General features: G+C 45.3%; 1 protein-coding gene across 2 annotated transcripts in view; it reads left to right on the top strand.

The window, feature by feature from the left end:
- The window catches only part of TMC6 (transmembrane channel like 6), a 54,794-nt gene extending 32,141 nt beyond the window's left edge, over nucleotides 1-22,653 (top strand). For both annotated transcript variants that reach the window (XM_077458644.1, XM_077458643.1), the window contains exons 12-21: nucleotides 499-671; nucleotides 4,980-5,061; nucleotides 6,959-7,056; nucleotides 7,162-7,260; nucleotides 12,424-12,499; nucleotides 14,263-14,396; nucleotides 15,447-15,623; nucleotides 17,249-17,327; nucleotides 19,324-19,419; nucleotides 22,313-22,653. In XM_077458644.1, coding sequence (XP_077314770.1) covers nucleotides 499-671; nucleotides 4,980-5,061; nucleotides 6,959-7,056; nucleotides 7,162-7,260; nucleotides 12,424-12,499; nucleotides 14,263-14,396; nucleotides 15,447-15,623; nucleotides 17,249-17,327; nucleotides 19,324-19,419; nucleotides 22,313-22,333 — 1,035 coding nt within the window. In that variant the 3' untranslated portion in view covers nucleotides 22,334-22,653. The remainder of the gene's footprint in view (nucleotides 1-498; nucleotides 672-4,979; nucleotides 5,062-6,958; nucleotides 7,057-7,161; nucleotides 7,261-12,423; nucleotides 12,500-14,262; nucleotides 14,397-15,446; nucleotides 15,624-17,248; nucleotides 17,328-19,323; nucleotides 19,420-22,312) is intronic.
- Nucleotides 22,654-22,857: the final 204 nt, after the last annotated feature.

Raw genomic sequence — 22,857 nt, 5'->3', positions numbered from 1 at the left:
AGTACAGAATAGTGTCGTTGGTTTTTGCAGTTAGTAGGTCATTTGTGAGTCTCTTATGTTGATTGAAGGACACAGCTCCTTCTTATATTTGACCATTTGGGTTATAGTGCCACCTTCAGGAGTAGTACACTCGGTGGAAAAGTCTTGGCTAGTAGTCAACCCCCTCTTCGCTACAGGCAGCTCTGTTTTACAAAATTGATGTTTGGGCATCTTTGGATGTATTTTTCAGCCAAAAGGCTTTGCAGACGGCTGTTTGAGTTTTCTTGTCCCTTTTCTGGGGGATTATCGGGTGTCATTCTGCACACAGTGCCCACCCCTCAAATATGTTTTTTTCCTTGTACTGCTTTGTGTCGAATTGAGCTGCCCTTAGCAGCTAGGAGGTTGACTACCTGTTAGGACTGGCCATAGGCCGTACTGTGTTTTTTGTTTCTGCCTAGTGTTCCACTCTTGAAGGTGGCGCTATATCACTGTAACATTCTGCCGCTGTGATTTGTGTAGGATCATCGGACACGGATGAAGAGTGTGACAGTCCTGGAGTTGGAATCTATGCTGCTCTTACTGCCATTGGCTGTATCTTTGTGTAACCTTCTTCTGCCGTACATGTATCATGCCCTGCGGCTCTGGGAGCGTCTGGACTCTCCTATACTGGAAGTTTACATTGCCATCTGCAGGTAATATCCTTTGGAGCCATAGAACAGGAATACTGGGGCAGTGTGCAATGTGTTCTCAGCAACCAGTGGTAAAACTCAAAGAGGAGGTGGTGCCATGCTCGACTCTCAAATAAAAAGTCAATATTTGCATAACACTTAGGCTGCCTAGAACTCAGGATCTGCCGATCATTTTGACATGCAGTTTTTACCAAAAACCATCTTCGCTTATGCATTATCTCTTCATTATCTCAGTCTGAGTTGTCTATAAAGCATATCTAAACCCAAGAGAAACATACAACAATCAGCCATTATGCTATGACCACCCACGATAACCCATTGAGGCATGGACTCTGATGGTGTGGTGTGGTATCTGGTACCAAGCTGTCAGCAGTAGATCCTTTAAGTCTTGTAAGTTGTGAGATGCTCAATTTGGATTGAGATCTGGAGAATTTGGAGCCTAAATCAACATCTCAAACCCCGTTGTGTTCCTCAAACCATTCTTAAATTCATCAAACCAGGCCACCTTCTTCCATTGCTCCGTGGTCCTGTTCTGATGCACACGTGCCCATTGTAGGCACTTTTGGCTGTGGACACCCTGACCAGTCTGCGGCTAAGCAGCCCCATACACAACAAACTGCAATGCTCGGTGTGTTCTGACACCTTTCTATCCGAACCAGCATTACCTTTTTTTTCTGCACTTTGAGCTCCAGTAGCCTTTATATTGGATCGGACTACACAGGCCAGCCTTCCCTCCCCACCTCCATCAATGAGCCTTCCCTCCCCACCTCCATCAACGAGCCTTCCCTCCCCACCTCCATCAATGAGCCTTCCCTCCCCACCTCCATCAATGAGCCTTCCCTCCCCACCTCCATCAATGAGCCTTCCCTCCCCACCTCCATCAATGAGCCTTCCCTCCCCACCTCCATCAATGAGCCTTCCCTCGCCCACCTCCATCAACGAGCCTTCCCTCCCCACCTCCATCAATGAGCCTTCCCTCCCCACCTCCATCAATGAGCCTTCCCTCCCCACCTCCATCAATGAGCCTTCCCTCCCCACCTCCATCAATGAGCCTTCCCTCCCCACCTCCATCAATGAGCCTTCCCTCCCCAACTACATCAATGAGCCTTCCCTCCCCACCTCCATCAATGAGCCTTCCCTCCCCACCTCCATCAATGAGCCTTCCCTCGCCCACCTCCATCAATGAGCCTTCCCTCGCCCACCTCCATCAACGAGCCTTCCCTCGCCCACCTCCATCAACGAGCCTTCCCTCGCCCACCTCCATCAACGAGCCTTCCCTCGCCCACCTCCATCAACGAGCCTTCCCTCGCCCACCTCCATCAACGAGCCTTCCCTCGCCCACCTCCATCAACGAGCCTTCCCTCGCCCACCTCCATCAATGAGCCTTCCCTCCCCACCTCCATCAAGGAGCCTTGGCCACCCATGACCCTGTCACCAGTCAATCCTGACCACTGCAGGCAGGGGACATATTTATTTATTTTTCTTTTATAAAATAATTTTTATTAGGTTTTATGCATGACCTACAACACCTGAGGCTGTGCTCGCACGGCACCTGCCCCAGTGGCCACATAGGGCCCAACAATAATAGTACAGATTAAAATAATTTCATACTATCATAGTCCAACTGAGTAACAACCTTGCCTATAACCAATCCTAACCCCCGAAACCGCCAGCTCAGACCACAAACTTGGAACATTGTCTGTCTACGTCCGATAAAATATGCACCATATATTACAATGAGTATCAATAATGACCTTTGACTAGAGAACAATTTCAATCAATAGGGATCTTAACACACAATACCAGTGGGATACTGGAGGCACAGTGTCTGACACTACCCCCAATTCTTAAAGGGTTGCCAATATCTGTATACTAGAAGTGCCAGTATTGAAGTTCAAAAGACAACTGACCAAACTAATCTACTGTGACATTTGAATTATACCAGGCTTGCCATACCTTATCAAATTTGTTACCCACATCCGCTGGATACACAGGTCGCCTTGTAGTAAAGCAACATAAAATTCACCAGGCCCTTCCAAAAGGAAAGGCTAGGGGCACCTGGCTTCCTCCAATGTAATAGTATGGCCTTTCTCCCATAAAATTATAAAATGTTAAGAAAAAGTTCTTAGTGCCCTAGATGGGCACAACCTCCTCCCAACAGACAGGCTCTTATTGTCATAGGTATTGGAACTGCCAGAATATCTGATATACAGGACAAAACACTTGAATCTGTCGACACTTCCAGAAAATATGATTTGCAGGAGAAAAGGAACACCTCCAGCATTCAGCTGGAACAGAGGAATATATTGTAGCTAATCTAGCTGAGATAAAATAGATCCCATGTAAGAACTTGAACTGAATCAATCTGTCAAGATGTTTAAATGGTTGATCCCACATGTCATCCCAGTCCTCCCCTTGTATATATCGGGCACCCCTGTTACCCTTTTTCTCTATATCTGTTAACTGCCGGTGGCGTCTTTTTAAAGAATTCCTTATATGTCACTGATGGGGATTTGGAAAGATTTCGTCCATTAATAAACTTTCCAAATCTGAGGGCAGGGATTCTACCCTCATATCCTGAAACTTAACGTTAAAAAAGCACAACGAAGTTCGAAAAAATCAAAATGAAAAATGAATTGGGAAATACATTTCTTGCATTTAGCTGCTCAAAAGTTAAAAGTTCCCTTGCTCTGGTTACATCCTTTTTAAAGTTTTAAACCCCTCAAGGCGCCCACACCATGGGGTCAGGAAGGTCATGGAAATTAGGCAATTTAGGCTTTATCCACAAGAGGGCAAATGGAGAGAAGCCCAGGTGACTAGGACATGCCAGTTTGCTGCATCCCACACTTTAATGGTGGCCATCATAATAAGGCCTCATGTACATGGCTGCTGCTAAATGGATGTTTAGGAGCAGCTGGGCATTTTTTTCAACTGCTCCTCAACTCTTCTCTATGTGATCTTATCCGCACATGTACAAAGGGTAGTTTCTAGGCAGTTAAGTTTAGAGGCTTTTTTTTGGAATGCAAAAAAATGGGTTCAGAAGCTGAGTTTAGAGGCATTTCAAGCGCCAAGCGCTTCTAAACGCGGTAAGTCACGTTTAGCCACGTTTTCATTTACAGGCGTTTTCCAGCAGCCAACGATTGGCAAACGCCATTTAACCTGCCAAATAGTATTTTTGCCAGTCCGGTTAAGCCAGACCCCCCTGATCCCAGGGTTCTTATAATACCTTTATCCCTATTCTGGGGGACTTGGGCACCCATAAGAATGTACTAACAATCCCAGCTAGCTTTTTGAAAAAAGATTTTTGTACCCATGTGGGAGCATGTCTTAGGAATTATAAGATGATGAGAAGGATTTTCATATTAAGTAAGCTGATCCGCCCAATTTCGGACAAGGGTACATTTTTTCCAAGCCTGGACCTTATGTTTAAGGAGTGCCTTTAAAGGAAGTAGATTTTGAGGTATGTAGTCATGGACATTTGCAGTGATCTTTACTTCCAAAATACGTAAGAGAGGAGACCCATTGCATCGGAAGATTGGGATCTCCCACATCCCTAGTACCCTCGTTGATGGGTAATATGGATGACTTGTTCCTATTGACTTTGAACCCTGTTAATGTTTAGTGCTGCTTGCAGGGAGCCTCCTGGATCTTTAAGGAACAGAAGCAGGTCCTCCGCATATAATGCAAGACATTCTCTGATATTGCGCACCCTAGTGGCCTCCACTTCTCTTGATGACCTAAGGGCAACCGCCAAGGGCTCCATGGTGAGGGCAAAGAGGAAAGGGGATTAGGGACACCCTTGTCTGGTGCCTCTGCCAACCCCAAAAAAGGGGGCATTAGCCCCAATCGTATTGCCACCCGGGGACTTATCTACACCATGACTTGCCCATTGTCTAAACACAGGCCCGAAACCCATGAGTTCAATAACGTTATGCATGTAGAGGAACTGCAGTTTTGGAGTTACTCTGACCAGTCGTCTAGCTAGTATGAGTTGGTCCTTGTCAAAGCCCTTCAGATTCTTACTTTCCCATTTATTTTTTTTCTGCTTTTAACACCTCAACTTCAGAGACATGTTCACTTTCTGCCTAATATATCCCACCCCATTTTCAGGTGCCATTGTAAGGAGATAATCAAAGTTATTCACTTTACGTGTCAGTGGTCATAATGTTGTGGCTGATTGTTGTAGATCTACCCCTTGATGACTTTCTAGGTATATCTATAGGTAAGAATATCCCTTTCAGATGGAGTTACCTCTTTAACATTAGGCGTCAGTTATTTTTTATTGGTGATCTATTTGACTCTTTTTACTAGAAACCTTCTGCTGAAGATTGTCATCCTTGGTGTTCTGTGTTACCATTGGTTAAAAAGGAAGGCCAACTACTCTGAATTTAAGGTATGCCAACAAATACATTCACTTTCCACGTTGTGAAAATTTCACCATGGCATTGGTTGCTGGACAGTTAATGGCGGGCACTGTAGTATTGAGAAGCGCCTGAAAAAAAAGGAGGAGCTACAGATACATGACGGTTGGTGGGAGGGGACAGAAAGAAGGCGACAATTATGGCAACTGCATTGATTATTCCCAGATTTATTACATTAGATCAGCCTTTCTCGACTGTTTTACCCCAGAGGAACCCCTAAAATAATTGTAAGGTCTTGGGGGAACCCTTACTTCAACCAGTTCATAGGGGGACAGTAGCAAAAATGCCTCTTACATTGGTGATCAGTGAGAAGAATGTTCCTTACATTGGTGATCAGTGAGAAGAATGTTCCTTACATTGGTGATCAGTGAGAAGAATGTTCCTTACATTGGTGATCAGTGAGAAGAATGTTCCTTACATTGGTGATCAGTGGGAAGAATGTTCCTTACATTGGTGATCAGTGGGAAGAATGTTCCTTACATTGGTGATCAGTGAGAAGAATGTCCCTTACATTGGTGATCAGTGGGAAGAATGTTCCTTACATTGGTGATCAGTGAGAAGAATGTTCCTTACATTGGTGATCAGTGAGAAGAATGTTCCTTACATTGGTGATCAGTGAGAAGAATGTTCCTTACATTGGTGATCAGTGGGAAGAATGTTCCTTACATTGGTGATCAGTGAGAAGAATGTCCCTTACATTGGTGATCAGTGAGAAGAATGTCCCTTACATTGGTGATCAGTGAGAAGAATGTTCCTTACATTGGTGATCAGTGAGAAGAATGTCCCTTACATTGGTGATCAGTGAGAAGAATGTTCCTTACATTGGTGATCAGTGGGAAGAATGTTCCTTACATTGGTGATCAGTGAGAAGATTGTTCCTTACATTGGTGATCAGTGAGAAGAATGTTCCTTACATTGGTGATCAGTGAGAAGAATGTCCCTTACATTGGTGATCAGTGAGAAGAATGCTCCTTACATTGGTGATCAGTGAGAAGAATGTTCCTTACATTGGTGATCAGTGAGAAGAATGTTCCTTACATTGGTGATCAGTGAGAAGAATGCTCCTTACATTGGTGATCAGTGAGAAGAATGTTCCTTACATTGGTGATCAGTGAGAAGAATGTTCCTTACATTGGTGATCAGTGAGAAGAATGTTCCTTACATTGGTGATCAGTGAGAAGAATGTTCCTTACATTGGTGATCAGTGGGAGGAATGTTCCTTACATTGGTGATCAGTGAGAAGAATGTTCCTTACATTGGTGATCAGTGAGAAGAATGTTCCTTACATTGGTGATCAGTGAGAAGAATGTCCCTTACATTCATTGATGGTTAGTTGAAAAAATGCTACTTCAGTTGTTGGTCAGTGGGAAGAATGCAACCCTTACAGTGGTGGTCAGAATATTGTTGGCTCTGCCAGGTGGCATTGGTCATGGAGCTGTGCAGGTGCCATCAAATGAGAGGTCAGTCAGCCTCAACCCCTAGCATCCGATGGTGGAACCCTAGGGTTTCCTTGGGACCCTGGTTGAGAGTGGCCGACGAGAGATGTCCACTAGGAATTGATGAGGCCACTGGAAGTTCTACCTTCCCACTCGACAGGCCAAATAATGGAAGACTTGGGACATGGCCAGTGATGTTCTTTATTACCTGATATATATATATATATATATTGTATATGTGTGTGTGTATGTATTAAATTGATGTGGTCCCTTCCCTACCCTCCCCGCTTGAGTACTATTAGATGAAAAGTTTATTGCAGAGTGATGAGGAATTTCCATGCCGGCCGGTGACCCTGAGCACTTCTCATGAGTTCACTTTTTATCCTATTCTATTGTATTTGCTCATTGCTGAGCTCAGTATTTGTTGTTTCAGTGCTGGGAGACTCTGGTGGGGCAGGAGTTGTACCGCTTCGTCATCATGGATTTGATCTTCAATCTGTTGGACACCCTCTTTGCAGAGCAGTTATTTAGGTAAATCTGTCAGTTCAAGCTGTCGCTGAACCTAACCCCCCAACCCCCACCAGCCTCTGCCCATCTCCTGCCTACTCACCCGTCTGTGTGTGATTTATTTGACAGGCTAATCCAGCAGAAGAGACAAAGGAATGAAAAGTATCGCACTGAGTTTGACATCGCTCGCAATGTCCTGGAGCTCATTTATGGGCAGACGCTGGCATGGTGAGATCATCTCAACGTCTACTGCTCTCTGCATGTTCCATTCCATCCTTCGATATAAGACTCCTCTCGGTGTTCTAGACCAGTGTTTCTCAACTCCAGTCCTCAAGGCGCCCCAACAGGTCATGTTTCCAGGCTTCCCATTATTTTGCACAGGTGATTTGATCGGTTTCACTGCCTTAGTAATTACCACAGCTGTTTCATCTGAGGGAAATCCTGAAAACATGACCTGCTGGGGCGCCTTGAGGACTGGAGTTGAGAAACACTGTTCTAGACTGCAGCGTTTCATTGTCCATAACAGTGCCGGGTCAAGGTCATCTAACGCCCAGGGCAACGATGCCAAACTACACTTTCTCCCCCAAGATGTTTGAGCAGTAGCACAAATCCTCTTCCACCCGTCCCACCAGGGCCGTCTTTAAGGCAGGGCAAAAGGGGCAGCTGCCCTGGGCCCTGTCATTGTTGTGGGGCCCAAAGCAGCTGCCTCATACTTGCCAACTATCCCAGTTTACATTCCCTTGTCCCTTGAAGTTTTAGTCCTGTGCTGCTACTAATGCTGCCCAGCTCTGCCCTATTGTTGTGTACAGATGACTCACCTGCAGACCTGTGTTTACATGTAAATACTGGCATTCATATGTAAATAGCAGTAACATGCATATGTAAATAGCTGAGGCCAACTGCATTGACATGTAAATAAAGGCAGCATTCATAGGTATATCATGCCCCCCTGCAGTGAGGAGAAGATGTGCTGTTACCTATAGCAACCAGTGAGCAGTATTACTGTACAGCAATCTCTAGTAGCCAATTAACAAGCAGAAATGTGCTGTAACCTCTAGCAACTAATCAGTGAGCCTTAAGGAGTGCTGTAACCTCTAGCAACCAGTCAGTAAGCAGTAATGATATGCTGTAACCTCTGGCAACCAATCGCAATCGCTGACTGATCTGATACAGTAAACTGATTTTAAGTCTAGCTACTATTTATTGTATGTCTCAGAGAAGGTGGAGAGCGAAATTGCATGGGGGGAGGGGGGCCCTAAGAAAATTTTTGCCCAGGGTCCAATCAATATTAAAGACGGGCCTACGTCCCACCCACCCCCCAGCACAATTGCCCCCCCACAAAAATTTCCCATCCTAGAACAGATCTTACCCCTGCCGCCCCCTGAATACCCCTGCTCAGCACAGTTGAGGAGGAGCCTAGGGGAAGCAGACAGGGAATACTTTTGACAGGCATAGGATTGGGGTATCAGGGACCCGCACCGGGGACGCAGCTGGCTGTCAGATCGGGATTGTGCAGGGTTTGTTTGCTCATCCTCTGCCTACATTCTTTGCCAGGAGGAGATGGGGGCAGGTCAACAAACCCTGCTTAGTCCTGATCTGACATTCCTGGACCATAAGTGCCTAAAACACCTAATCTCCATTGCCTATTCAACCATTAATTGTCTGCTCCAAGGTTTTTAAACCAGGGTTTCATGCAACTCCAGGGTCCCTCCGGAGGTTGCTAGGGGTCTCCTTGAGCAAATGAGCAACTTCTCCCTCTCAGTTAAGTTCCCACTGACACCATTGATCTTTTTAGTTAACTGTAATGCCGCGTACACTCGACCGGACTTTCCGGCAGACTTGGTCTGGCGGACCGGAATCCATCGGACAATTCGATCGTGTGTGTGGGCTCCAGAGGACTTTTTTTTTCCCTAAAAGTCAGACGGACCTAGAAATAAAACATGTTTCAAATCTATCCGACGAACTCAAGTCCGATGGACTAAAAATCGGGGAAAACCGCTCGTCTTCGTGCTAGTCCAACAGACCAAATACGACGCAAGGGCAGCTATTGGCTACTGGCTATTGAACTTCCTTGTTTAGTCTCGTTTACATCATCACATTCAAAATGAACGGACTTTCGAACGGACTTTGCCCCCGTACACACGGTCGGACATTCCGACAACAAAATCCGTTGGTGATGACGTTATTTCGTTACGACGGGACTACGTTCAGCCTAGTAGCCAATAGCTTTGGTCTAGAAATTTGATCCGAGCATGCGTGGCACTTTTTCAGATCGGAATTCTCTACACACAATCGGACAAAAGTCCGATCGGATCATGTTGTCCGAAAGTTTTATAGCCCAGCTCTAAGCCCCTGTACACACGGTCGGACATTCTGACAACCAAATCCGTTGTATTTTGTCCGACGGATTTTGTCCGAAACTGTTGCATACACACGGTCGGACAAAGTTGTCGGAAAATCCGATCTTTTAGAACGTGATGACGTAATTTCGTTACAACGGGACTACATTCAGGCTAGTAGCCAATAGCTTTGATGTAGGAATTTGATCTGAGCATGCGTGGCACTTGGTCCGATTGGAATTCTCTACACATGATCGGAGTATGTCCGATCGGAGCATTTTGTCGGAAAATATTTCCAGCAAGTTGGAAAATTTGGTCTGACGGATATTCCGACGGAAACAGTCCGATGCAGACCACACACAGTCGGATTATCCGACAACACGGTCCAATTGGACATTTTCCGTCGGAATGTCCGACCGTGTGTACGGGGACTTAGTCCGGTCGTGTGTGGCCAAGTCCGTTTCCAAGTCAGAAAGTCCATCAGGAAGACCAGCGGACCTAGTCCGTCGAAAAATGTCCGGTCGTGTGTACACGGCATTAGGGAGTAATTCCTCCCAATGACCACAAGTGTAAGTAGCATTCTTCCCACTGACCATCACACTAATGTGTCTCGAGATGTAGATATAGTCATTTTTAGCAGAGGGATCCCTTAACCACTAGAGATCCGCGCTATAGCCAAATGACGGCTACAGCGCGGACCTCCTTTGCCGGGACTATGTCTATTGACGTCGTCCCGTGCACGAGCGGCCTGCGCGCCCCCTGAGGGGCGCGTGCGCGGCGCGCTCTGTGATCGGCGAGTCTATGAGACTCGTCTGATCACGTATCCGAGCAAGGGGTCGATTCCCCACGTGATCAGCTGTCAGCCAATGACAGCTGATCATGTGATACAACGGAGCCGGTAATCGGCTATTATTCCTCCTCGTGCTGATAGCGCGAGGAGAGAAAAAAAGAGCCGATCACCGGCGGCCGTGATCGGGACATCAGTCCCGATCACGGCCAGCTTACCAGTGCCCACCTGCCCCCCTCAGGAATAAATAAGTGCCACCCATCAGTGCCACCCACAATCTGCCTCAACAACAGTGCTGCACCCCAGTGCCACATATCCGTGCCCATCAGTGTCATCTACCAGTGTCCATCAGTGCCGCCCATCAGTGCCCAGCAGAGCCACCTATCAGTGCCACCTATCAGTGCCCATCAGTCCCATCTATCAGTGGTACCCATCCGTGCCACCCATCCGTGCCATCTTATCTGTGCCCATCTTTGCCCATCAGTGCCGCCTTATCTGTGCCCATCAGTACTGCCTTATCTGTGCCTATTAGTGCCGCCTTAACTATGCCTATCAGTGCCCACCAGTGCAGCCTATCAGTGCCGCCTCATCAGCGCACTTCAATGAAGGAGAAAAATTACCTGTTTGCAAAATTTTATAACAAACTATTAAACATGATTTTTTTTTATTTTTTATTTTGCATTTTTTTGTTTGTTTAGCAAAAAATAAAACTCCGAGCTGTAATTAAATACCACCAAAAGAAAGCTCTATTTGTGGGAAAAAATTATAAAAATTTCATTTGGGTACAGTGTTGTATGACCGCGTAATTGTCATTCAAAGTGCGTCAGCGCTGAAAGCTGAAAATTGGTCTGGGCAGGAGGGGGGTTTAAGTGCCCAGTAAGCAAGTGGTTAAACTGGAAAGTTGTTTTTAAAGTTTCCCCTTTTTTTGAAAAGGTTGATTTTGTTTCATCACCAGATTTTTACCTACAGGTAAGCTTATAATAAGGTTTATTTGTGGGTAAAATTAATATCTCCTAATACTGTTTAGGAGATATTTAACCTGGATGCAGCCGGTGACGTCACCGGTGCATGCGATCTGAAGGTCCAGCATACACGGGGGTGACGTCATGGCGGCTTCGGCCAATCGCACAGCTGGAGTGCATGATCCCGGAAGAAAAACCGAGGAAGATGTCAGCGTGCCGCTGGAGTGCTTCGTTCCCAGGTAAGTATTTCAAAATGTGCTAGTATGCGATGCATACTAGCACATTATCCAATTGTCTTACAGGATTTTTTTTTAGTCAGCCACGGTTTACTACCGCTTTAAGATTAGTAATATCAGCTTTGATATACCTTTCTTGTATTTCTTTTCCCCTCACTTATTGTTCTGATGACGAGTGGCAAGTGGTTAAAGCGGGAGTCCGCCGGGAGTTCCGCCGTTTTTTGTTTTTTTTTTAAAAAGCCAGCAGCTACAAATACTGCAGCTGCTGACTTTTAAAATAATGACACTTACCCGCCCAGCGCGCCCGCGATGTCGGCACCCGAAGCCGATCTCTCGATCGTCTCTCGGGTGCTGCCGCCGCCATCTTGGGTATGGGAATCAGGAAGTGGAGCCTTTCGGCTTCATTTCCCGGTTCCCTACTGCGCATGCGCGAGTCGCGCTGCGCAATAAGGATGGTCCCCGCTGCCTCTGGGATCTGTGTGTTTCCCAGCAGGCAGCGGGGGACTTTCGGAAAGGGGCGTAATCTACGCCCCTTTCCGCAGAGAGCTATCCCAGAAGTGGGTGCAGATACCTGTACTGTACAGGTACCTGCACCCCCCTCCCCCCTGAAAGGTGCCAATTGTGGCGCCGGAGGGGGGGGGAGGATTCCAATGAGCGGAAGGTCCACTTTAGGGTGGACCTCCGCTTTAATAACAAATTTTCCATACTTACCGTCTCTGTGTAATGGTTTTGCACAGAGCAGCTTTATTCCTCCTGTTATGGGGTCCCCTGTCGGCACTCTTGGTTCCTCCTGTTTGGCATGTACCCTCATAGGAAGCCGTTCTCTATAGGGGCACTTGTGTGGGCTCGATCCTGAGCCGTGCTACCTGCATCTATAGAAACAGAGCATCGCTTGGCCCCGCCCCCCTTCACCCTCATTACAGAATTTGATTGACAGCAGCGGGAGCCAATGGTGACTTTAACGACTTTTAATTGACTTTAGAACCACTATGCACAATAACATATTGATTTAAGTGTTTGGAGTTAGATGCAATTTTATTTATTTTCTTTTTTTTTTGGGGTTGCAGGCTCGGTATTCTGTTTTGTCCTCTAATTCCCGTCATCCAGATGTTGAAGTTACTTCTGCTTTTTTATGTCAAAAAGGTAAGAGATCTACTTTTCAAGTGGGAAATATTTTATCTTTTGCCCTTTTTATTACCATCAAAACCCCAACCTTTCAGTTTTACTTTAAGTTTTAAGATTACTTTGGTGTAAATGGGTGGAAGCCTAAAAAAACGATGTAGTGTATATTAATTTGCTTTACTAAACAAAAGAGCTCTGCTCACTTGTACAAAAAAAATATACACAACATAGAGAGTATCACAAAATATGCATACACTATACACATGCACAATCTATCTTTCCTTCCAGCAAATTAGCTCAAAGTATACAAGGTATGCACTAAACGGTTACTTAACTTGGTTTTTCCTGGTGATGGAGTCTTCTTCCCCTTTTTTTTTTTCCCCCCCTCCCCTACTTCCTGTAGCATCACTTCCTGTCCTGAGCTCACAAACCAGTCAAACCAGTTCATTAGCATATGAATAGAAAAAGCCTAGCTTCTAAAAACCAAGTATGTAACCAAAATGAATCATTCTTGATATGTATGCTATAAAGATAACTAAAATAGCCATAGCAACACACCTGTTCATACCCAAAGTCTGAAAATGTGTTCACCACCTAGCAGAACCGCAGTAGACTTACAGAATACGGTGCTCTGTGGTTGGTATATCTAGATCGGTGTTTCTCAACCTTTTTTTTGAGGGGGGGGGGGGGTTGTTCCAACATCCACTAATTATCAGAACCTTCTCTTTAGAAAACCAGCAAAACTCAGCCCATGTGCATTTAGTACATCTCTGAATTACAATCCTCCTATGTAAGTTGTATCTGTTTATCTGCAGAAAACAAGCAAGAGAGGGTGCCTCCATCTAAGTGTAAGCTTAGATGGAGGCTCCCTCTCTTGCTTGTCTTATTTATGTGTATTAGGTACTCAGGACCTGGTTTAGGAGAGCCTCCCATCATCTAATTCAATAATTTTATCCCCTGACCAGCCTTATAAAACACACAGGTCAAAAGCTTTTTTTTTTTGTAGCAGACAGGGGGTGAGGATCTTGGGTTACACACTGCACAGGCTAGAGAGGAGAGCTGAGTGTAATCTGAGACCTGAGTGGAGGGAAAGGATACACCCCCCTCTACACATTTTCGTATGGGAGCATACACATCTGAGGCTGCCAACCACCTTCTGTGTGCTGGAGGGGGGGGGGGGGGGGGCAGGGATGTCCCAGGATTCTGTGGCCTCAACAAAACCTGTCAGAAGTGATTGATGCAGATCAGGCATGTACTGACCATTGGGACTACTGGGAGTTTCCCAGTGGGCTGATGGCTCAGTGGGCCACTTTGAGTGACAGCCTGTCACAGTAATGGCTCCAACAGAATCACAAGAGGCCCCGTGATACTCTCCTGTTCCACCCCCACTGTGTCCTCCACCCCCCACTGTGTCCTCCACCCCCCACTGTGTCCTCCACCCCCCACTGTGTCCTCCACCGCCCACTGTGTCCTCCACCGCCCACAGTGTTCAACTGTGTCCTCCACCCACACTGTCCCTCTGTGTACTCCACCCCACTCCCCAACAGCATATATATGCTGTTTTTGTGTGTGTTTGAAATATTAAAGTGGCCCGGTCTGGATGAAGTCCAGGGCCACATTTTTGTCCCAGTCCAGCCCTGATGCAGATAGAAGAGGAAGGAGAGGTCAGATAGGAGCCACATTATGGATTGAGACAAGTGCACACTATAGAGAGATTTGCTTTGTTCATTTCAGAGGCTTACAACTGCTTTAATTAAATAAGATCTCATTTTAAACTCTTGTAGGCCAGCCTGATGCGGAACTGCCGATCGCCCAGCAAGCCATGGAGGGCCTCTCATATGAGCACGGTGTTTCTGACTCTGCTTTGCTTTCCGTCTTTTCTCGGGGCGTCTGTGTTCCTCTCTTATACTGTGTGGTCGTAAGTAGAAGAAATGCATGTATTTAGTGTGTGTGTGTGTGTGTGTGTGTATATAATATATATATTTATATTAGTATATGAGCTACTCTATATAGTTTACATCAGTACCACACCCCAAGAGCTGAGCCCTGTGCAAAATTTTTATTTATATATCTGTATCTAAAAAAATCAGAGCTTTGTGCTTAGGGTCGGGCTCTGTCCTTAGGACTGCAGTATCAAGGTACACCTGTAGAGGGCAATGCAGCTAATAGATGATTCTTCACATTTTGGTCTTTTTGTTGTTTTTAAAGAGGAAGTAAAGCCAAACTACAAAAAAAAAAAAAAAAAAAATAGACCCTGCAAGGCAAAGGCATAATGTGTTAGTATTCATAGCATACTATCTCATTAAAAATAACTTACCTGAGATGGAAGCCCACGAACCGACCCTCGTTGTCCTCCTCCGACGCCGCCCTATATCTGGAGTGACTTTCGGGTATCACGGCTCCGGCATTGTGACTGGCCGGAGCTGCGATGACATCACTCCTGCGCACGTGCACGGGAGCCGCCACCAACGGCATGATCGCTGTTAGCAACGGCATGCTCAGTGCGCCTGCGCGCTGCTGTCTACGGTTCATGCGCCATAGACAGCGGTGCCTGTCTTTTGCAAATATCTTTTAGGTTTAGGAGATCTTTCTCGCACCTACAGGTAAGCCTTAATCTAGGCTTACCTGCAGGTAAAAGTGGTCTGTAAGGGTTTACAACCACATTAACCCTTTCCCGACCAGAGGTCACCGATGCCTAGATGTCCGAACCAAATGTATTCGAATCAGCATGAATTATCTATACTAATTATCTATACCAATACCAAGGCAACGTGTCGACTGGTGGTCTCAAAGGGAGGACATTTACTAATGCTTCCACAGGATGGGGAAATCTGCTGAAGAACATTAATGTTCAGATTGTGAGCTAATGGGTTAAACTTGTAAAATAAGGACAAATTATCATGTACCGAACCATTACACACTTCCTATCATATAATATGCAGTGACATCACCCCTCTCTCTTTGACAGGGTAACGCCTTCAAAATCCTGCGGTCCTTTTCGTTCTCTCAGCACAATGTATGAGGCTGGCAAAATTTACGTCAGGCAGCTAGAAGTCTTGAACCCTCGCCTGAGCTGGGTCAGCTGGATCCACCACTACCTCTGGGAGAATACTTTGTTCATATACGTGGCATCTTCAATCCTATTGTGAGTCGGTGGAGGGTACTGGATAATCAACACATCTCTGCTAGAGAAAAAAACTAATTCAATGAATACACTTAAAGGGTCAATCAATGGTTTGGGTTAGAAGTGCTAGAGCAGGTGGACTCATCCTTCAGTAGATTTCTACTCCACCAGGCTAAGTCATGTCTTGGTGGGAATGAGTGCCAGGGAAATTTTTATACATGGAAGAGGAGAATTAGCCCTTGTACACACGATCGGAGATTCCGACGGAATGTGTCCGATTGGAGCGTTTTGTCGGATATTCCGACTGTGTGTGGTCTGCATCGGACTGTCTCCGTCGGAATATCCGTCGGACCAAATTTTCCAACTTGCCGGAAATATTTTCCGACAAAATGCTCCGATCGGACATACTCCGATCATGTGTAGAGAATTCCAATCGGACAAAGTGCCAGGCATGCTCAGATCAAATTCATACACCAAAGCTATTGGCTACTAGCCTGAACGTAGTCCCGTCGTAACGAAATAACGTCATCACGTTCTGAACGATCAAATTTTCCGACAACTTCGTCCGACCGTGTGTATACAACAGTTTCAGACAAAATGCATCGGACAAAATCCGACGGATTTGGTTGTCGGAATCTCCGACCGTGTGTACAAGGGCTTAGTGTGTGGAACTATGGTGAACAAGTAGATTTTGTGTGGGTATTTGTTAAATATATATCGAGTTGTTTGTGAAGGTTCTCGTCCATCCAGGACAAGGTACCCCTTCAATAGAGGTCGGCTCCCCCAGGCTAAGTCAATTTCTTGGCTTCTTGGTGGGAACAAATGCCAGAATTAATCTATGGAACTATGGTGAACAAGTCGATTTTGCGAGTAGAGGTTGATTAAATAAAGTTGTTTGTGAAGGTTCTTATCCATCTAGGACAGTGATGGCGAACCTTGGCACTCCAGATGTTTTGGAACTACATTTCCCATGATGCTCAGGCACTCTACAGTGTAGTTGAGCATCATGGGAAATGTAGTTCCAAAACATCTGGGGTGCCAAGGTTCGCCATCACTGATCTAGGACAAGGTAAAACCCTTGGTTCCACCAGGTTAAGTCATGGCCTTGTTTCTTGATGAGAACAAATGCAAATGTATACATGGAAGAGGAGAATTAAACTGAAATTACGGTGAACAAGTAGATAAAGGTTGGACTTGATGGACTTGTGTCTTTTTTTTTCAACCTCACCTACTATGTAACTATATCCAGGACAAGGTACCCCTAATAATAGTTGGTCACATTCAAATGAACTTCATCTGTTGAGCATTTTGCTACTCATCCAACTAATAACTTCAGAGCTCCAAAAGATACATAGATGATTGGTGAGACTTTTTTAAATGTTTCTGAACATTTCCTGTTGAATGTGACAAACTACTACAAGGTGCAGAGAGGTGACCTCTATGACTAAGCCTTGGTGGGCAGGACGAAACACGTCGGGGTGGGGTGGTTTTTGGGACAGGGCTGGCTGAGGCTGTCTTACACTTATATTCAAACTTTGGTTGGGTCGGTAGTGTAGCATTCTCCATGTACACAGAGGAACCGAGAGGCGTTCTACTTCCTGTAATCTAAAGTTAGAAATATTCTAAGGGTTATATTGTTTTTCCAGGGTGGTCATTTACTTCCATATCCAGATTGTAAATGGACAGAGAAAAGTTATCAACTTGCTGAAGGAGCAGATCGCCAACGTAAGTCCATTTGTTAGTCATCTCTTAGGTATCTTACATACAGTGCCTAGAACAATTATTAACTGTTTTGGTTGTAACATGACAAAATATGGAAAATTTCAAGGGGTATGAATACTTTTTCAAGGCACTGTACCATTAGCGGTGAGCACGTGTTGTTATTCCTACAAAGTAAATAGATTAGTCTACACTAATACTTACAAATAGCCAGCGAAAAACAGCGATATGTAAAGTAATTGTACACAACCTCATATTAATAGACTCAAATGTTGGAATAGGCATCTCACATTGGGAAGCCATATCCTCCATAACAATATAAAAAGTCCAATCCTAAAATCCTGGGCATTAGCCCCACGAGACGTGAGAAAATTCATGCACAAAAATCTTTCTTGCTCACCGGAAAGTAAGACCTCACAGATAGCGGTCAATACGCACAACACTTGCACATAGAAAAAAATCCAGAATTTTAGGCTTTCCAACATTTTGCAATCCAAAGGGTTGGAAAATTCTCTCTAAATTCCCCCCCCCCCCCCCCCAAATATAGAAAGGCTCCAAATGGCGTGATAATGTTCGATAACATTTCAAATAATTGAAGCAAGCCAGTCAAAACATACAAGGCTACTACCAGTGTGTGGCATCCGTCCACCCAAAGTGTTTTGTCCTATGGGGCATCCTCAGGGGTTCCCTTCACTGTTCTATTCTATTCGGTGAGGGAGGTCTAGATTTGATTGCCACCTCTGAGAGAACTGGTTTGTGGCACATATTGGCATCACCGATGCCCATCCTGATTGCTGCCAGTGGGACACAAATCAATGTGTACAGCAGTGGCGGCTGGTGTTAAGTATTTTGGGGGGGGGGGGTGACAAACTAATGTCACCAGCCCCCACGCACGGGAAGTTTGAACCTAGCCTTGCTGTTCTCTTTTGTGCTGATTACAAAATATATCTTCTGCAACAGACCTGCTGTTATTCCTCTCTGCCCAATTACTGCACAGCAGTCTATCTTCACCTTCAGCTGCCACTGTGTAGGTTTATGGCATTACTGAACAGGTAAATGACAGGTACATAGCCATGAGAAGTCCTTGGCAGCTCTGGATAAGTTTAAGCCCTACCATGCATTACAGTACTTTTTAAACAGGGATATGGTAACCTCTTGCAAGCATGCCCCCCCCCCCCCCAGTGCGGAGACGGACGGCAGACGAGAAGGTGGCGATTGCTGCAAGCATAATAATATCAACCCTCTCGGCATTAGACGGACCATACCTTGGGCGGCAGGGGAAGGAAGAGCCGTGCCATTGCTTCTCCTCCCGGATGAACAGAAAGTGGAGTCCTAAGACTGCCTGGCCAGTCGGATCTCGGGAGCCATTTCCTGATTGGCCGGGAGGAGATTTAGGAAAACAGTAGCAAATATTAATTTGCTTTTGCCACACAACTGGGTGGGTTCAGGGCTCCCAGAGCCAATCGTTTTTTGGAGCCAATTAGAGCCTCGGGCTCTAATCAGGTGCTTCAAAAAAACAAAAAACAAACAAACATTGGAATCCATACGTCCGATGCTCTACATGTAGATAAAGGGGAAGGCACATGGTTTAGGGGGGTGACGCCCCTGCACCTCTAATGGATGGGCCGCCACTTGTGTACAGCCAACTGCAAAAATATGTTCTAGCCTCTTACCAGTCCCTAGAAGTGATGGCTGCATTGGTTTTCTTTATTAGGCTTTTTTCCCTTTATTTTCACCTGTGATCCTGCCAGTAACCAGCTTCCTTTCCTGTACTGTATTTGTGCAGGATCAGCATTGTCACCATTGGGCATGGAGTGTATTAAAACTATAGAAAACCTCCACCTTTCCCCATCTAAACACTGATGATGCATAACTGACACCGATTGTATGTAAGCAAGCATTTAATTATGTCTAAAGTAATACACACCTGCACTGTCTTCCTTGAAGTTCAGCTTTAATCAAGGTGGGTGTTTAACTCTTGTCTTTCTCCTGTCTGTCCTAGGAAGGTGAAGATAAGCGCTTCCTGATTGAAAGACTCCATTCAGTATATGAGAGGAAGAGCAGAATTCACCGGGGTCAGAAATCACTGCAAGCCAGGGTGAGTCTGCCATTGTAGCCCACACACCTGACTATTCCCAATAGACCCAATAAATTAGCAATGAAATGGAGGCAGTTCATCTCTAAAGTGGAGGGCCACCCTGAAAACAAAAAAAATATTAAAAATTACAAAAAATACAAAAAAAAAAAATGAAATTTTTTTTTTTTTTTTACTTACTTCCTCCTCCGCGGATATCTTCTGTCTTCTGTCTTCGTCGCGGCGTCTTCTGGGTAATGAGTCGCGCTGTGTTCTGGGAACTGTGTGTTCCAGAACACAGCGCGTCCCATTCAGAAAGCGCTGCGGGACTCGCGCATGCGCAGTAGGAAACGGGCACTGAAGCCGTAAGACTCCACTGCCTGTTTCCCTTTACAAGGAATGGCAGCACCGGGACCCGAGAGCCGAGGGACGGGTCGGCCTCGGGCGGCCGACATCGCGGGCACCCTGGACAGGTGAGTGTGTTGATTAAGTCAGCAGCTGCAGTGTTTGCAGCTGCTGACTTTTTTTTTTTTTTTTTTGTATAACCGGCCCTCCTCTTTAACATGAAGAACTTTAACTGGTAAGATTTAGAAGCTTTAGTTCCTGACAACTGGAGGACTTTTTCAGTTCTTGTACTGAACTTGGCTAAAAAAGCTTTGAATAAAAAAAACTTTATGACCTTTTAACTGTTCAGCCCAAGACCCATGTTACGCCATGGTCTGTCAACTTTTCAGCCAAAGACCCATATCACATTATGATCCATCAACTCTTCAACCTTAGGCCCATGTCACACTACGATCCAACTCTTCAACCTAAGGGCCATATTGCACTATGAGCCATCAACTCCTCAGCCAAAGATATATGACACACTATGATCCAGCAGCTCTTCAACCAAAGGGCCATATCGCACTATGAGCCATCAACTCCTCAACCAAAGACCCATGACACACTATGATTCAGCCGCTCTTCAACCAAAGGCCTATGTCATACTATGACCCAGCAGCTCTTCAACCAAAGGCCTATGTCATACTATGACCCAGCAGCTCTTCAACCAAAGGCCTATGTCATACAATGACCCAGAAGCTCTTCAACCAAAGGCCTATGTCACACTATGATCCAGCAGCTCTTCAACCAAAGGCCTATGTCACACTATGGTCCATCAGCTTTTCAACCAAAGGCCTATGTCACACTATGGTCCATCAGCTTTTCAACCAAAGGCCTATGTCACACTATGGTCCATCAGCTTTTCAACCAAAGGCCTATGTCACACTATGATCTATCTCTTCAACTGAAGGCTCAAGTTACACTACAATCTATCAAGTCTTCAACCAAAAGCTCATGTCACACTATGATCCTTCCCTTCATACTAAGACCCATGTCATGCAATGATCTCTGAACTCTTCAACAAAAGGCTCATGTCATACTATGTTGCTTCCCTTCATATTAAGCTCCATGTCACACTATGATACGGCAACTGTTCAACCAAAGGCCCATGTCATACTATAATCCGAATTATCAACCTAAGGGCCATGTCACATTACCAATGGCAACTTGCCAACGACAAGAACATTAAGAGAGTAGTGAGAACACTAATTTATTCCTCTGGTATCCCTTTGTCACTCCTGCCTCCTTGGGGAGCCTGATTCTGCATCGTTTGGATAGGTGAGGGGGTGACGCTATAGCTGTGTAGGGATCGGAGTTGCCTTCAGTGACAAAGCTATTCTTCAGTGATCTAGAGTTCTTCCTACTTTTATAGCAAACAAAAAAAAAATAATTTATAATGGCTGCACACACCCTCTAGACTTGCTTGGTCCTCTAGACTTGCTTGGTCCTCTTGCTACTCTTCAAACTAAGGCCTTTCTGAATCCAGCTTGGCGTATGATCTCCTGAGTAGAGGACACCTGTCTCCTAACGGGAGCCCTGACCTGCTGTCAAGTCTTTGATTGATTATAAGGGCTGTGCACACCTGCACACACACCCTGCTGGTCTCCAGCAAGACCTGGACACTGGGATAAAGGCTTCGTCCCACCCAATACTCTTTGAAGCCTTTGCACTCTGGATCCCAAACTTGGGATCAGGGCCGTTTTTAAGGCAGGGCAAAAGGGGCAGCTGCCCTGGGCCCTGTCATTGTTGTGGTGCCCAAAGTAGCTGCTTTATACTTGCCAACTATCCTGGTTTCAATTCCCTCGTCCCTTGAGATTTTAGTCCTGTGCTGTGTCCCGATATCTCAGTGTGAAGTGCTGCTACTAATGCTGCCTAGCTCTGCCCTATTGTTGTGTACAGACGACTCTCCTGCAGAACCCGTGTTTACATGTGAAATACCGGCATTCATATGTAAATAGCTGCGCCATTGTAAATAGAGGTGGCCGGCGGCATTGATAGGTATATCCCCCCTGAGGTCATATCCACAGTAATCTCTAACAAGCAGGAATCATGTGCTGTAGCAACTAATCAGTGAGCTGTAATTTGTGCTGTAATCTCTAGCAACCAGTCAGTGAGCGGTAATGATGACACTATAACCTCTGGCAACCAATTGCAATAGCTGCCTGATCTGATTCAGTAAACTGATTTTGAGTCTAGCTGCTATTTATTGTATGTCTTTGAGCAGGTGGAGAGCAAAACTGCATGGGGGGGGGGGTTTGCCCAGGGTCCAATCAATATTAAAGACGGCCCTGCTTGGGATTACAAAACCCAAAGAGCGTTGAAAAACCACCTTTCTCAACTTATCCTGAACATTCTGGGGCTCCTCGTTCTGTGAACCCCGTGTCGCTTCTGCCTGCTTTTACACAATTGGTAGGGCCTCGCACAATATATTCCGGCCACTGTGGATTTCATGTTTTCTTTCACGCATTTGTAATATTTGAATCTCGGATCGATCTGCTTTTACACTGACCATGTTCATTATTTCCATCTGCAGGCAGCTATGGGAAAGGAATGATCGGAGTGCAGAAACACACAAAAAAAAAATATCCACTGGAAACGTGACGCCGATCTCTGCCAAATGATTGGTCGTGCCATTACTTGGCACCTGTAATGTGCGGGCAAATCCTGGATCTTTTCACTTTTAGGATCATGTTTTTTTTTTTTTAATGTTACTCTATTTATAATAAAAATGTATATTTGTTTACTGGGGATTTCCACTTTTAAAAAGAATGTATATAGTCTTATTTTTTAAGACGTGTAAAAGAGATCAGTTTTATATAAAATGTTATTATTGTGCATTTTTGTTTTTGAAAAAAATAAAAAAAAAATAACTTGTGTCTGTGTATAGTTTGTAATTCTCCATGTAGATGTTTGTTTTATGTATGACAACACTGCTTCCTGCTTTGCAGTGCTATATAGCGGTTGTGCTTTAGTGTTGACTGACTGACTGAAAACAATGCACCCCCTGTGTGGCTGATATCGAACGTCAGCTGTTTGGTAGAGCCATTGCAGGAGCCAATCTGCCCTGCCCTGGACTTG

This window comes from Lithobates pipiens, unplaced genomic scaffold (genome assembly GCF_037356315.1).
Source record: "Lithobates pipiens isolate NorthernLeopardFrog02 unplaced genomic scaffold, aLitPip1_a1.2 Scaffold_28, whole genome shotgun sequence".
Lineage (NCBI taxonomy): Eukaryota > Metazoa > Chordata > Amphibia > Anura > Ranidae > Lithobates > Lithobates pipiens.
Note: the sequence above shows the minus strand (reverse complement) of the source record. Positions and strands in the feature narration are given on the sequence as shown.